This window comes from Nasonia vitripennis, chromosome 2, assembly GCF_009193385.2.
Source record: "Nasonia vitripennis strain AsymCx chromosome 2, Nvit_psr_1.1, whole genome shotgun sequence".
Taxonomy (NCBI): domain Eukaryota; kingdom Metazoa; phylum Arthropoda; class Insecta; order Hymenoptera; family Pteromalidae; genus Nasonia; species Nasonia vitripennis.
This window is the reverse complement of record NC_045758.1, coordinates 22829671-22846705: the sequence shown is the minus strand read 5'-3', so window position 1 is coordinate 22846705 and position 17035 is coordinate 22829671. Positions and strand designations below refer to the sequence as shown.

The window sequence follows — 17035 nt, the reverse complement described above, 5'->3', positions numbered from 1 at the left end:
CCACATTACCAAGCAGGCCAAATAAGTATAGTAATATACAGGGTTGTATTATTATAGATGTAAGTAACGAGAGAGATCGCGCAATGGGCCATAGAGAAAAGGCATTTGTATATATATATATATATATATATATATATATATATATATATATATACACACACGTTTAGGCGAGTGAGAGTTAGAGAGGTGGTGAGAAATTCCTTAGGGAGGTGGTGAGAAATTCCTTACGTGGTTGGTGCAATTTTAGAAACATTACGGAATCACCTACTGTTGCAGAGAGGGCGTGTATACATAGGTACGTGTGTACACGTGGGTGTGATGTGGTATATATATATATGTATGTAAAGGGTCGCATCCCGGACGAGCAACGGCAATCGTCGGTCGTAAAACGTGACGAGAATTCTTTCGGGCTTGGCATCACCCCTCCCTCTTTCTCTAATTTCATTGCGAAATTACATGAAAATTAAAGGTGTAATTTCGCGAATTCGCGCGGGCTCCCTCTCTCTCGAGCCGACTGCTGAAGTTGCTCGTGAGGAAGGCTCTTTTGTTTGGAAGCTTATTCGTTGTTGCAAGAATACGAGGTTCGCTGTGTGTGTGTGTTTTTTCAGTCGAGTTCAAAAAAGAGGAGGAGAAGAAAGTTGCACGTGAAAGTTGGGCGTTTGCAAGGGACTAATTCGCATACAGTTGAATTGATCTATATACGGCTCTCTATATAGGGTTGTGTAAGAAGGATAATCTACAGCAGCGCAGGAAAAGTTTTTTCGCTTACGTGAAGAGAAAACTCGTTTACTTCTATTATTTTTTCTATCAGTGCAGTGGTTGCTTGGCTGTCTCGAGTTTTTTCGCCATGTAAGCTACTGAAGGTACAATAAATCGACAGATACGAACCGAATTATTTACACGGAATTTGCATCTTCTGTATACATATTTACAAGTCGTTTTCTTAGCGACCCTATGCCTTGATCAGTCGTTGAATTCGTATCTATCGACGGTATGAATTTGCGAAAGAAACTCACAATCGGTCCGGCGCGGTAAAAATGCTCAAAACTCAAATTCGCAGCTGACAAAAATAAAAACTAACTAAAATTGCCAAGCTGAAGCTTCGAAATTCGAGCATCCGACATCCCCAAACAGGCGGCTGTTCCTCGTCGCGCACAGCTTATACAGTATAGACAACGCGCGGTTAAAGGTGTAAAGCTCGTTTGCTCGCGGGCAACGCTCATAAAGAAAACGAAAGACTGCAGTCGCAAAAGCCAAAGTCCACACATAAAAAGAAGAGAGAAAGGGCCAGGTGCTAGCGCGCGGAGGAGGAGCGGTACACAGCAGCTGCGCAGCGAGAATCCAAAAAGTGTGTAGAGAAAAGTGGAAGAAGAAGAAAAAAAGGATAGTATAGAAAGACACAGAGAAGTGAGGTGGTATATATATAGGGGGATGCTCCGATTGCGCAGCTTTATAGCGCGTGCGCGTCGAGCTCCTGCGCGGCGAAGCCAGAGGATTTCGCGAAATTAAAGCCGAATCCAATCTCTTAGTCCAAAGGGTTCGCAGCAGCAGGAGCCGGCAATTTATAGCCCGGCCGCGCGCGCAACTGCAAATAGCGCACGTCGCGTTGTTTCCAATTCAATTGTCGTTGCGGGGCTCGCGCCGCTAATTTCCCTCGACGGCTGCTGCTGCTGCTGCGAGTGGGAAAGCTCTACTGGCTCTCGAGCGAAATCGTTGCGCGAGAGCGAACTTGCCTTTTTTTCTAGCACGACGCTGCAGATTGGAACTAGCTGCGGCTTTGCATTTTTTTGTACCGTCGCGCTTGGATTTTCGGCGGTGATTGAGCTTGCAGGATTTTTAAACACCACTTGCGACGATTTTCGTCGGGGTTTTGTAAGTGAGCTCGACGCGCGTTTCTTTTTTATCATTTCTTTCGAATGCTTTTTGTTGGATCGTTGTGAAGTAAGAAAATGAATTTATGGAATGTTAGAGAGAAGCGAATTTAATGCTTGATTTATCGAATATAAGCAAAAAGTAAGTAGAGAAAAAGGACATGCAAAAATCTATCGTTCGTATTGAAAAAAATCACTTCTAGTAAAAGAACTGGTGAAGAAGCTAATTCGTGTAATCATGCACGTAGGAAGAGAAATTATTGTAAAAGTATATAAACTTTGAAAATTTAGAAGATGAACGAGAAAACATGAAGATGTAGTCCAAGACTTGGAGTTTTTACTTCTCAGATTACACACAATGAATGTATGAAAATGTTCGTGTCTGTGGGTGAGGAGGTCACACTACGTGATTGCACTAACAAAGCTTTACATGAGAAGCATTCGAAAGAACATACGATAATAAATTTTTAATGGAAACAATGACGAGATATCAAAATCACAGCGTTATGTGTAAAAATAGGCTTTTTGTAAGAAAAAGTTGAAGAAAAAAACTAGAAATGGTAAAATGTGCGCAGGACTTTGATCTAAATTTTCAGTCGACGTCAGCGATACAAATCTGATATTATAATACGATTCAGATCAAAGGCCGCGTGAAAACTTGAAGCTATAGAGCTGAAGAGTATACAAAGAGCAAAAGATATCGGAAAAAGCGAGAGGAGGGTTATTATAATGAGAGAGATGTAATATACTCGAGAGTATATAGCTGATTCCAATAAAGTTTAGAAGAGAGAAAGAGAAAGAGAGAGATAGATAGATAGATAGAGAGAGAGAGAGAGAGAGAGAGAGAGAGAGAGAGAGAGAGAAAGGTGCGTGTGTGTCGGCTCATACCGGCTTTACTTGGGGGTCGCATATATTTACGCAACAATTAATCTCGCAACAAGATTTTGTTCTGGGGTTTTATTGGCGGGCAGCTTGATTGTTGGGTGTCCGCCCCCTGGTTCGCTTGGAATATTTACCGCACTCTTTACCTGCGGTCCCCATATTGAGAATGCTGATCTCGCCAAAGTAGGAGCCGGCCTTGAGGGTGGCCAGCACCGTCTTCCCGTTGTCCGCCACCACCTGCAGTCGGCCACGATTCACTATGTACATCTCCTTGCCGACCTCACCTGTCAACATAATTAACCAGTTACTTTTTTATTAATTTTAGGAAATAAGCTTTCAATAACTAGATTGAACTAGGCTCGAGCAGTGAGCGACTTGTGGAGTATAAATCCAGAAAGACAGTTTTGGCATAGGTGGCACACCACTATACACACATTCTGCGTGCAGACTTTAACGAGGGTTATAGAAAAGTATGTCGTCTATAGTAGAGTCGCGGAGTTTTGACATACGTGTATGTCCATTACCGCGCCGCATGATTTGCGATGTTTCGATGTATTAATCAGATACGTGTGCAATTGATCATCGACGTTCAAGGCTGCAACTTCGTCCTAGTAGGAGTGATACGTATTTGTCCTTGTATGTCAACGAAGCCATCTACTGTTGTGTACCTTCATTAGACATGACTGAGATTATGCAAGTTGGGCAAACCGATAGCTCATTTGCAATTTGAGGTTGATAACCCATAGTCTGACGCATGTGCTCGAAAGATTTTCTCATGCGACGAGTGGAAGTTGCATATAAGCTTTCTTGAGATACCCAGAAGTTTGGAAGGGTTTAATATTCATATACGTAAATTGAACTATCAAACGTCAACAACTTTCTGATAAAGTTTTATACGTCAATCAAAACACGAGAGAAGCTGCCAAACATTCAAAGCAAGTCAGTCGAAGATGCCTGAATCCGCGGATGCTTCTCTCGAGCGGCGCTTCTTCACGTCTCGGCGATAAATTGTTGCAGCTTTGAAAGTCGACTGCAGCTCTCTTATACCCACTGTTTGGCTTCAAAATCCGGCTTCGCGGATAGTTTTTCTCCCTCGACAAACACGAGCGGGGCCAAAGAAGCGCATCAACATCGACTTCGTCTTTATCCTCCAGAGTTGACCGTTTTGCCATTAGGGCTTCTGAGTAGGATACGAGGGCAGAATGGAACGGCTCAGTTTGATTTAACTTCGAGTAGCATTGTGACTATACAGTAATGGCTATTCCATTGGCTTTTGTCGATCTTTATGAATAGTATTCGAGATACAATATTTTTATGAATTTTTCGTTGGTTTTTTTTTATCGCGGGAAGGTGGTAACAAACATTCTGACTTTATAGTGTAGGGGTATTTTTGTAGCCAAGCAGTCGCTTCTTTACTACTAGTTTAGTAGCCATTGACTAACAATTTTATCTCCCTACAAAGAAAATTGCGCTTTCAGGGTGTACCTTACAGATGGTCGCTCCCTACGAAGAGTAGTACTGTTCAAATTTCCCGTCATAAGTAGCACAACTCATTTGACGCACGCTAGACTAGCACAATTCAAAGTATCCCGCGAAGACTAGCATAACTCGAAACTTAAAACAACGAATTTCTATAAAAATTTCCCGATTTTTGCAAAACTGTCCCTAATAAACCTATTTAAATATTTACAATTTACAACTTTTTACAGAATTCAAAATTGTTTTCACAAATACAATAATTTTTTAGAAACCTTCTAAAATTTTCGAAACCTTTTAAAACTTTGAGGTTTGTATGTCTTTGTCTAAGGTTTTCCTGAACTTAACCAACAAAATAACCCAATAAAATCGTAAAATACTCACATTTTAAGTAATATAGAGTCGCGAGTTGTGTTAGCTTTTCGTTTGAAAATTTGAACTCTGCTAGTCTTCGTAGGGAGCGACGAGATATTGTTATCGATGTATGGTTAGAACACTATAATGTAGTGTATAGCTATTCTAACTCGTAAACTCACGAAAAAAAAGAAAGATTTTTCCAAGCGAGTGCACTCAGAAAGTAATTTTCCTTTGCTTTATTCTTAATATTCAAATCATCTCTTTCATACCAATGTGTTATCAGAGTAATTAATTAAAATCAGTATAAGAAGCTTGGGTGACGAGGAGTAAAAAAAAGGGATTTTACTGCAAGTTGTATAGTAGTTTAGAAACTCAGTCACGGTTATAGTGCCCAAGCGAAAAGTCAAAGTGCTTACCTTTCCGACATATATAGTCCCCAGGTGAGAAGAGAACTGGACGTAGCCTCAGCACAAGTTCGCACAGGAAACCGGCCTCCGTGTTTTGAAAAATCTCTACCCTCTTGAGCGTGTCGAGGTGAACGTTTATGGCTATTTCTGCTTTGAGTTTGTCTGAAAAAAGGAAAGAGAAAAAAAATACTGAATGATTTACTCTGAAAAGCTTTATTAAATTGCGTAAGCACATTTTTTCTCATGACACCTTTATTAAGAAATTTCGTAGCACTAGTATACCATAATACAATCCATTTTATAAAAACGAAAGTCACGCAGGTCTCTCAAAATATCAACTAAGTATATACCAAAGCAACAGCAAAGTATACCCAAAAAATCTTCGCACCTTCTATCCCCACAATAAATTCTCATCCACATACAAACACAATCTCGGGTTCCAAAGAAACAAGCGCGCACGTCCGCTCGCGGTGATCGCGAAGCTACCGCTATTTCCATAGCAGATTCGGGCTATTTATTATTACCCGACAGGGAGTATAGAGGACGAGGGAAACTTATTCTTCCTTCTTCCGCATCGATGAATCGATATCGAGAGTCTTATATTCGCGTGGCACCAACCAGACACTCGAAAGAGAGATATCGAGTAGCGGATCTCTCCCTCTTCGATCACTCAAAAAAAGACAATTCATCCTAGAGAGAGCGAGGGAGGAAGCGGGACAGACTGCGCGCAACGGTCGCGGACATGAACTGTGTATCCATATATATATATATATATATATATATATATATATATATATATATATATATACGCATAATATACATGCCGGAAAAAAGCACGAAGGAAATGGAAAATCGAATCGAAGCCCGTCGCGCTCTATATACGTATAGGGTTTCGGCGGCGGGCATAGGCGCGCTTCCAGGCCATGAAAGGAAGAGAGCGAGTCGAGCGTATTGTTCACGAAAAATCTCTTTGAAAGCACCGAGGCGAGAATCCCGAATGATTCGAGCGGCATATCGAATGAGAGAGAGATAGAGAGATGCTTTTCATTTATATAGAGCTTCTTATCGTGTACGGCGACTGGCGAGTCGAGCGAGAATGTAGTATGTGTGTGCTCTTGTTGTATAATATTAAACAAAGCGAGAAACGAAAACCGAGCGCCTCGAGGATCAAATTAGTTCGAGTCTTTTTCCGTAAAATCCTCTCAAGCCTCGTCGATTCGACTTGACATACGGACAGGCACAGCTATATGCATCCGCGATATACTTGAGATTTTCGATCTCGACGAGCACCAGTCTCTCTCTCTCTCTCTCTCTCTCTCTCTCTCTCTCTCTCTCTCTCTCTGTCATTCCCGGCTGTCTTTTATTCTTCGTTTCCTCCTCTCTCTGACGAACGTGAAATTTTTCACCAGAGCTCACTATTTCTCTCTCGTGAGCAGCCCTCTCCAGACTCTTTTTTCACCCCTCACTAGTAGTCGTCTTTTCTCGCTTTTCTTTCTCGACGTATCCTTGGCACATTTTTCACGAGCTTCGGCAATCGGGAGCACAAACTCACGGGACGCTTTTTTACGCTCCCCCTATATATATATTCGCATAAATCAAAGTCGCGGGACTATGCGTATGTGTGTATATAAAGTATATGCCATAAAAAAGCTATAAAACTCATACTGGCGCGCGCTCTGCAGTAGACTGAATTCAGTTTGATCAATTAAATTTTTTCAGCACTGCGCCGGGCATTATATCCATACGTACCGAAAATAAAATTTTCGCGACGACGAAAGATTAATTGCTTGCCGTAAAAGTGCGGCTCGAAAATTAATATTTCATTCGATGATCGTCCCTGCAGCGAAACATCGACCCGTGGCAAAATAAAGACTCCCTACTCAGATTAAAACAACCGTCCGCGGCGAGATACATTATAAGTTCGTATAAACTTTAGGTGCAAAATAACTTCGGCAAGTTCGCGATACTAAAAAATGTACGAACATACCATCGTACCGGGCCGTATATAAGCCGAGGAATAATACCTCTCTGAGTAAAAATGCGCGCGCACAACAGTCCGAACCCGGAAAAACCGCGCGAGGACCAATCGCGCGAAGCCAATGTTGTCGCTACTATATCTCGTTCGCGCCGAGGTCTTTATAGCATATACACCGCACCACGAGGTTGCGTATAAAAAATGTCATTCGGCGAGGGAATAATACGGCTTATATTTGTAAGTTATTTTCGCGCCGCGACGAGGCTTCATATCGGGAAATATTGTCTTCAATTTTCCGAGGGAGTTTAAATTTTGATGCTTTCCATTTGAAGATTCGGTCGCGCGCGTTTTATACAAATTGCCTGCGGCTCACTGCGCAGTGAAATAAATGCAATTTACGATCGAGCCCGATGAAAATGTTATGTATAGGTATATGCTAAGATCAAATAGTGGATATATAGAGCTGGAAGTATAGGAAAAGCACCGGAATTCGCGCTTCGAATTAAAATTGCAGTATGGAAATTGGTAGCTTATATTTATACGCAAAAAATTTCTGAATAATAAGAAAGTTTTTCTTAAGCAGCTAACTATAGAAATAATAGAAATACTTCAACGATTATTTACGTGCTCGCATCAAGACAACTTTTCGCAATAACGTAAAGCCCCGTATCGATAATTAAATTTTAACGAAAGCTCGAGCGATGATAGTCTGCTCGTAAAGAGTCGATCGGCGAACTTTTTTCATATAACCGCGCGAGCCTCTGCAGTAAAGCAGCTGCGATGTATTATACAACACGACTTAACGGCGCCTTTAGAAAAGCTCGTCAAGTCTACAGTAAACCGCGTATACTACCCGTATACAGCGCATTTCTTCCTATATAATATCAAAGCGCGCAGGAATAACTCAGGCTCACGAGCCAAACGGTTCGACCAAAGGCTGATCCCCGCGAGTAAAAGTAGCTACAATACCACGGCTACTATAGGAGCTTGCCACATTCAAAATTTCCCTCGTCGCCGCACCGATAACCCATTATTCCCTCGTCTCCTCCTCTGCAGAAAACGTGATTCTCCCTACACTCCTGCGGCGACGAGTCGCGCAAACTTATGTCTTTCCGCTCGGCAGCAGCACCCCACACGCGCGCAGTACCACTGCTACACTGTAAAACGCACTGGCGCATTGTGCGTAGGCTATATCATAATAGCGGCTGCGGCAGGAGCTTTACGATCGCAAGGATTCGCGCGAAGCTCGTAAGGCGCGGCGAGAGAGAGAGAGAGAGAGAGAGAGAGAGAGCTTTTACGACGCGCGCGAGAGGGAAACGGCCGAGCTGAGACAGTGGTAAGGGATTAATTAGGCAATAACGACGCGGCCCACGGAACGAGCTCGAATTCTGGAGGATAATTGAAACGCGCATTATGCGCGCACTGCCGGCAACCTTTACGAGAAGCTCGTGTGCGCGGCAGTTGCCGCGATGATGGCGACGAGGAGGTGCGAATGCTAAGCGCCCTCGGAGCTTTCGGCGAGCTTGATTCCCGTTTGATTGTATACCATACCGAATTTGCATTTAGGGTACGGCTATTTTGCGTGAGCTTTTCGGTGATGCGTTGTTCAGTGAATTCGATGCGGGTTTTTCATCGTTGATGGTAATCTATAATATAACGAATATACGAAACGGCGAGCATCGAGAAAAACCGCGTATATGAATTATACACGGCTACGCTTATTTATTATTTTCCCGTAATATAGCTGCTGAATTTTCGACAGCTTTATGCCCCACTTCGCTTTTTGCGGGCGTGTTGTATACGGCTCGCGAATAACGAATCACTTAAATGAATCTCTTACGACTCTCCAATGTATTCTCCTGATTGGTTTCGCGCAATGAAGCCCTGACCAATTCCCACAGGATCGACGTAACTTTTACAAACTGAAATTTTCCGATACGGTCTTGCGTATAAAATCTTTAACAGCCGATACGAGAGCTAGCTGGTTAGCTAGACCAATATTTTTTGCAGACTTTCATGGCTTTTTAAACTCGTCTACATATCGACCGAGCCGCGGGGTGCAAAAACTTTACGGCGTGGCGGGAACTTTAAATGCCGGAAGAAAATCGAGAGCGTAAAACGCGCCGAACGATCTTCTCGTGTGAAATGCGCCCCTCACGCATATACTCGTCTGTATATCGGCGCGTGATATTATGAAAGCGGCATAAGAGCGTGCATATGGTATGATATGAACGAGAACGTATATACATATATATTGAACAAGGTAAATACACTCGTGTATTTTATGTACGGCTTATACGCTGAATTTCGCGTATGAATAAACAAAGAATGAATATTGGACAATTTTTTGTACGATTAAAGCTATTTCATATATGTGAAGTACATTTGAAAAAATTGTACGAGTCGATACTGTGACTAGATGCAATTAGTATGTTCAAGTAGTAATGACGTGGTTCAGTCAGGCATACTTCAAACTTATTCAAGACATTCGTAAAAAGAAAGTTAAAAATAAATCAAGTGTTTCAAAAACTTCGAATTCATTAGGGCGATGCTAAAAACAGGCGAGGAAAACAAGCTGTGTACGTGACTCACCTGGCAAACAACTGACGGCCTTCTCCTCGTCCGAGCACTTTTGCGTCAGCCAGAGGTAATCGAACCACTTGATGACCTTGACTTGCAGATGGTTCGGCACCCTCCTCATCCGCATGTAAGTCTTCACGCCATCCAGTTTCGCTGCAATCAGAAAAAGGGAGAAAAGTTCGTTATCACCTCGACTCGTTTGGCATACACAATTTAGCACGAAGAAGATTTCCCGCAATCAACGGATGATTATCGGAGATTCGAGAGTCCACAATTGTGGGATGAAAAATCGTACAAAAATGTTTGTTTTTAGACCTCTGCAATTCACATAGTCGCACGACTGTGTGGAGCAAAACACTATTCATTCGAATAAACAGTCGTTAGCTTTTCAGATTACTGCACTTCGCGGGATATTCAAAATACTAGCTGTTTGCCGCTAACGATTACCATCAAAAGAAATGCTAATAAGAAAAGCTAACGGGTTTTATGCGCCGTAACGATCGAATATCCTCTGTAATTGTTGCACAACACGCCGCTGTTTGATGTCAAACCCTTCAAGCGTGTTTGCATGTTTGACACTCCTCGTTTACTGCGTATTTATTCGGAACAGCATCGATACTTCAAAAAGTAAAAGCTTTAAAAAATACATCGTTTTAATGGTCTACTATACGATATCGAAGCATCAAGCGCTTGAAACATCAACGATAATCGATTCATATCTGGATTCGCTTTAGATTTTACTATGTACCTTCCACTCAGGCCTCGGCTGATCCCATAGAGTCTGCAAGTACGGCGCTCGCGCTCGCAAGTGTAAAACAACACCTTGTAATTGCACTTCGGGTCGTAAAAGCTCGGCGTAATAGAATCGGAAGCGAGCAAGCCGAAAAAAAGATGATCGCATCCGCAAGTCCACAGGGGGGGGGGAGGGGAGCAGAGAGCTGCTGCTGCTGCACAACATATAGGTTAGCTCCACCTCCGGCTACTGCGGCGACTATACGTATACCCCCTTCTATACCCATTGTCTATCCTCCCGGCGGCAATTTCGCCTCAAGGCGCATTTTCCTCTCCTGCTATGCGCTCTTTTTTTTTGCCAAACGTCGCCGCGAGGAAGATGCGCGGCGTTTTCATTAGCGGTAACTTTATTACTGTTCCTCCTCCTCCTCCTCCTCCTCGGGGTGGCATCAGACTCTTGGGACGTTTATACCGGCGAACGCTTGGACGTAATGAGGATCGCAAGCGCATTGCAGCATCGCGCATCCGCGCGGCAAATATTTGTTCGGCGGGATCGATTGTTAGGGACCCATTAGACCGGTATCGATTTTCCAGCGCGGATATGCCGTTGCGAGAGAGCTGGCTTCTATCTGCGGTGGTCCATCCCCTGCTTTGATGTATGTACGTGTGTGCGAGCGCGTTGACCCTCGGCGCTGCAAGCTCTCTTATATAGGTAATGCTTCTCGCTCGTTTGCAGCTTATCCGGCAGCGCTTCGGGGGTGAATGTACATCGAATCGTCTGATTGCCAAGAACGGTGACAGCGAACTTTATGCATTTTTTATTCTGTTTTCATTGGAGTTGAGAGCCTGTTGTTGATATTCACTCATTGTTTTAAGGAGTCGAGCTTCTTGAATTTGAAGGTTTTATTTACAGTAAAATGCAAGATCTGCGAGGAAACGAAGCAGTGCTTTATTGTTAAATACCTCGAATTTGTAAAATTATACTACTAATTCCCCTCTTGGAGATGGAAGTACACAAATTTTGCGTTCCATATGGCTCGAAAATCGATTTCATAGGTATATAGGTCTCTGTACAAAAATACCACTTTTTTTAAATATCAACACCCATTGCTTGTTATTTATTTCGGTGATGATGCAATGCTGTGTGATAGATGCGGATGAATTTATTTTTAAATATTCATTTTATTTGGGTATATTGTTATTTTTATATCTCATATTATTTTTATTTGGCAATTCAATTTTGCATCTCTTTTTTCTGCATGCTACTTGTATTCTTCTAATTTTATACAATGTTAAGGCATTCAAATAAAAAGAAGAATAATAAGTCAATAAGTTATATAATTTACGAAAAAAGTAATTAACTTTGTGCAAAAGTAAGATCGACACAATATTGTATGAATTTTTCAATCACAGATTGTAATAATTGCAAGCTTTAATCGTAAAAAAGTAAATTTCATTGTTATTATATAACTGAAATACGGACGAGAGATATGAAAATATAATTGTATTTTGCCAAGGTGAACATTCATAAAGTTGCGGATAAATCCGATGAGATTGGCTTTTGAAATGCATTTATACTTTTGGAGAATTACAAGGATTAAAAGCTCTTTGAGGGCTTTAAATAATTTTCAACTGTCCTGAAACTGTTATCAATATTATGTACAAAGGTTAATTATTAATAAAGAAGAGTTAAATACCCCATAATAAAGCAATGAAACAGAGTCAATTTTTTATAGTAACTCGTATTATAATTACGAGTTACTATAAAAAATTGTCGATTCTCCGTTCATGTGTTTTGTATTTCCAACGAAATGCGAATCTCTCGCAATGATTCATCACTAGGTATACAGTCAATCTCTTTGAAAGAATGACCTTAATCATATTGGAAAGCTAATCAAGAGGCACACGATATAGCACTCGAAAAGAATCGATTCGTCATCATTTGAAAATAATCGGGTGCACTTACACGCGCACACACTCCCTTTATTTACTCGTCAATTATCCAGACCACGTCTGATCGAGTTATTTGATTACTCATCCATTTTCCGGTGCCTACGTGCATACATCCGCACTATATACGCATACATAGACAATAGGCATGTAGGCCACAGGCGCTGCTGCGAATGACTGAGGGACGCGACAAGAAGAGAGAGGGCGCTAGAGAGATAGCAAAGTCATAAGTGCTAATTATACCAGAATTAGGCTGCGTGCTTCGGTTAACGGGACAATTATTTACACGATCCGACCGGATTACCTCGAGTCAACTGTTGCAGTATATATGCGCACAATCGACGAGTACGCGCTCGACATCGTTGCGGGGCGGGCTTTGGCAGAAGAGGGGGAGGGAGAACACTCAAGCAAAAAATTCAAAGGGAAGAGAAAAATTATTTTGAATGAAAGTAGTATGCAAATAGTTGTACTCGGGTTTGATTTAATGTAGTCGATTGGAGCCGATTCTATTTCTGCTATCGTACACTCCTCGCACACACATGGCTCAAACGGTATCGATCTCACAAGGAAAGGTACCCAACCCGAACTCACCGATTTTGATGATTTTCATATATGTTGTAGAACATAAAAAAATAAGAGACACGTATTTTTTTTTATCGGCTAATTTTCACTTTTAAGGGGTAAAAACCTCCCCTAAAGTTAACCCCCAAAAAGCGTTTTTTTTAAATATCTCGGCTTAAAATTAATATTTTTCAATGAAACAAATTGGAGGTTATTTCTTACAAAAAGAGCAAGTATTTCATGGTGATTTGAAGAGTAAGGGTAGCATCCCCTATTTTTTAGGGGTTGAAAACATATATTTTTTGGCATAATTTTATAATAAAAATGTTTAAACCGACTAAAAAAAATTGGAAAAAATGTTTAAACATCCTTAATAACAAAATTTAGTTGACGTCTTTCGGTGTTTTCATAAATATTACCCCTAAGGGGGTAAACCACCCCTAACACAAAATAACTGTAAATATGTAATTCAATACATAATATTTCGTAGAAAGTTTGTATATAGAGGTTTTCGAGGTCGCTGATTACAAATCTGTTATCAGATTTTGAAAATTCAAAATGGCGGATCCAATATGGCGGACGGAAATATCGAAAAAAAATTTTAAATAATAAAAAAGTTTTAAACGACTAAAAAAATTGGAAAAAATTTGTAAACATCTATAATAAACAAATTAAGTTTTTCGATTTTTTCATAGATACTACCCTTTAGGGGGTAAACCACCCCTAACACAAAATAACTATAAGTATACTTCAATCCATAATATTTTGTAGAAGGTTTGTATATAAGGGTTTTCGAGATCGCTCTTTGCAAATATGATATCAGATTTTGAAAATTCAAAATGGCGGAACCAATGTGGTGGACGAAAATGTCGAAAAAAAATTTTAACTTTCAAAAAAACTTGTTTACAAATGCGTGATCTTTGTAGCCTGTACATGTGAACTAAAGAGCCTTAAACCCTAAACCCCTAAAGAACAAATAGGCTAAATGGTTGTGCATTTTAACCAAACGACTCCAAACCCCTAACCTCCAGACAAGCCGAAGGCCTATGCTTTACCGTAGACACGAGTATAGACATATTACCGATATTTTATTCTATCATTTTGTATGTAACAAATAACGTCTCGTTTTATGTTTCAATCAAAGATTATTTATTTTTCTGCTTTTATAAATTAGCATAATTTCAAAAGTAATTTCATAAATTATAAAGTATTTCATAAATTACATAATTATATAATTTTATAAATTCAAAAAGTCCACACTTTTTTGCAAATGAAAAAACATAGGTTAATAAAATTAGTTTATCAAACTCCTTTGCGTTTTGTAATAAAATTTAATGTTGTCAAACTTGGGAGTTTTTCATTGTTACAATTATTTCGTAAGCCAAACGTTTTTAGATGAATTCTCGAAGTAATGATTATTGTATCTATAGTAAAATATTTACAGTCTGGAATTCCATAATAATACTATTTGATACGATTTAATGAATTTATCAAAAAATCTAAATTTAATAATAAATATTATTCTAATTATTATTATTATTTTTCATTATCATTGCTATTATCAGTATTACTGTTATTATTGCTATTGCAATTATGCTTATTCTTCTTCTCCTTATTATTATTATTATATTACTATGATAATTTTTGTTATTGGTAAAAATACATAAAAGAATATTAATACTCGAACTTCATTTGCAATTAAAGAACACGTTGTTATTGAAAGGGAATTTTATATGCATTCATTAGTTAAATGAATGTTATCGTACATTCAATGATAATTCCACAGATAAATATCTTTCACTCATAAAAGTTGTTGACAATATGTGCGAGCAGTATGTTCTTTTTTTAGATTGTTTTCATCGAGTATTTACCTCAGCTGCCTGTGTTATTTTTTAGGCAGTGAGTGAGTTTTGTGGGTATTCTAGTTCGATGCCGGAAAGTACGAATAGTACGTCTTTTTGTTTGTCAGTGGTATCATACAGTTGTAGAAAATTTTCTTTAGTGAGTTTATATAGATTTACATTATTCAATTTCAAAGTGAATAAAAGTTGAATAAAACCAAAAATAGAGTTTTCCGAACATCACAAAGTGGAACGAGAATTCTTCTCCAATGCATAAATTAATGATTTGATTCAATTTACATTCACTCGTTTTATTCTGGTAGAAATGTAGCAGTCGTGCCTTACATGCAAAAACACAGCTTGTATAAATTTTACCGCTTGTTTTCATTTTAGATTGAAAAATGAAAATTAATCCGTTAAACGTTCTAAACTTATTATTAGCATACTTTCAAGCGTTAAACATACCAGATAGTGTCACGAATTATCACGAAACAGAGTTGGCCGAAAAAATAAAAGAAATTTTAATAGATGCAACACATGATTTCAACGATGTAGAAATGATTACTGATGACTCTTTGGATTTTCAAGAAGAGTATAAAGACCATAATGTGGAAATAATTGAAGATGAAGTGCAACATCATTTTCCTGATCCGGATATAGCACCAACAAATCAATGTACAGCAGATAATGAAGAACTAGATTTTGAATACAAAAAAGAGCTGTGAAGAGAATTTTGGAGAAGTAGCAAAACGAAGCAAAATTTAAGTCTCAAAACAGTGCAAAACAGATTCAAAAAAGTATCATCTATTAGTCAGCTACGTCGTTGGGCTCATTCAATTAATAAAGGTGGCACGTATAGACAAAAAGTAGCACAAATTTGTCAGTATACCCTGGATAATTTTCAAGCAGCTCTCGACAGTGGTTCAATTATCCATGATGAAGATATAATTCGATGGGCCTTACAAGCTAAAAAAGAAATTGGTTTTGATGATATTAGATTCAAAGCTTCTAAACATTGGTTACTCAAATTTAAGCAAGCACACCGAATAGTTTCTAGGAAAATAAATAAGTTCATAACAAGAAAAACACTAGAAAGTAGTGCAGAACTTACGGCTAAAGCTGAAGCATTTATCGATGACGTTAAATCGTGTATACCAAGGATTGGACTCGAAAATTTGTATAATACAGATCAGAGCGGATTTCAGCTAGAAATGCATTCTGGAAGAACATTAGCAGTAGAAGGAGAAAAGCAAGTGCAATGTCTGGTACAGTCAATTTCAGCAACAACACATAGTTATACTATACAGCCACTAATATCAGCTACTGGACAACTGTTGTCACCGCTATCTCTTGTTTTAAAGGAACCAAGTGGCAAGTTTGGCCCTATTGTAGAACAAAACATATTTAGACCAGAAAACGTGTACGTGGAAGCATCCAAATCTGGAAAATTAACAACAAGTAAGGGAACTAATAACAATTTTTACATTGTAATATCGTTGATCAGTTAATTAGTAAGTCGTTTAATTGCAGATCACTTCAAAATCTGGTTGGAAAAAATATTTTATCCCTATGTAGGCCATCACTCAATACTATTACTTGATTCTTGGAGTGGTCATTGTGACAAAGTTATAGAAGAAACAATGCCACAAAATAAAATTATTAACATAAAAAAATTCCAACTGGAACCACAGGAAAAATACAACCACTTGATGTCTATGGATTCCGTATTTGGAAAAACTTTGTCCGAACATTTTCTGATAATGTAATGTTAATGGATCATGATATGAATTTACATGTGAGAAATAATATAATTAAACTTCAATCATTGGTTCACAACCAACTGTCTTCACCGAGATATATAGATTTGTTTAAATATTCCTGGTATAAAAGCGGTTACGTCAATGAAAAACCAGATAAATTTGATAATCCTATAGATGACAGTTTTGGAAAGTCTTGTGCAACACATTGTGAAATAGAAGGGTGCACAAACATTGCAATTGTACGATGTGGTTGGTGCAAAAAAGCATTGTGCTTTAAACACTTTTATGAGGACTACCATTATTGTAAAAACATCGTAAAATAATATATTTTATGCTCAATACAAAAAATGCACTATGGCAAAAGATAAAAGATTGTAGATTATTATTATACTCTAATATTATAAACAAAAATACATTATAAGTTGAATTTACAATAAAGGAATTTCAATAACATTCTGATAACATTTTCTACGGAAATTATAAAACTGCTTCACACACAGAATTTTCTTGTTTACAAATTTAGGAATTTGAGGTGGTTTGGTTAAGAAGCACAACCATTTAGCCTATTTGTTCTTTAGGGGTTTAGGGTTTAAGGCTCTTTAGTTCACATGTACAGGCTAGAAAGATAACACATTTATAACAA

At 39.0% G+C, this 17035-nt stretch overlaps 1 protein-coding gene across 9 annotated transcripts in view; it reads right to left on the bottom strand.

The window, feature by feature from the left end:
- Positions 1–17035, bottom strand: part of LOC100119807 (cyclic nucleotide-gated cation channel alpha-3) — a 174161-nt gene that overhangs the window by 13643 nt on the left and 143483 nt on the right. For 8 of the 9 annotated variants that reach the window (XM_031925070.1, XM_032596441.1, XM_016982984.3 and 5 more), the window contains 3 exons: positions 9561–9701; positions 5003–5155; positions 2888–3037 (listed from right to left, as the gene is read on the bottom strand). In XM_031925070.1, the coding sequence (XP_031780930.1) occupies positions 2888–3037; positions 5003–5155; positions 9561–9701 (444 nt within the window). The remainder of the gene's footprint in view (positions 1–2887; positions 3038–5002; positions 5156–9560; positions 9702–17035) is intronic. The other variant, XM_016982981.3, reaches the window with a different exon arrangement.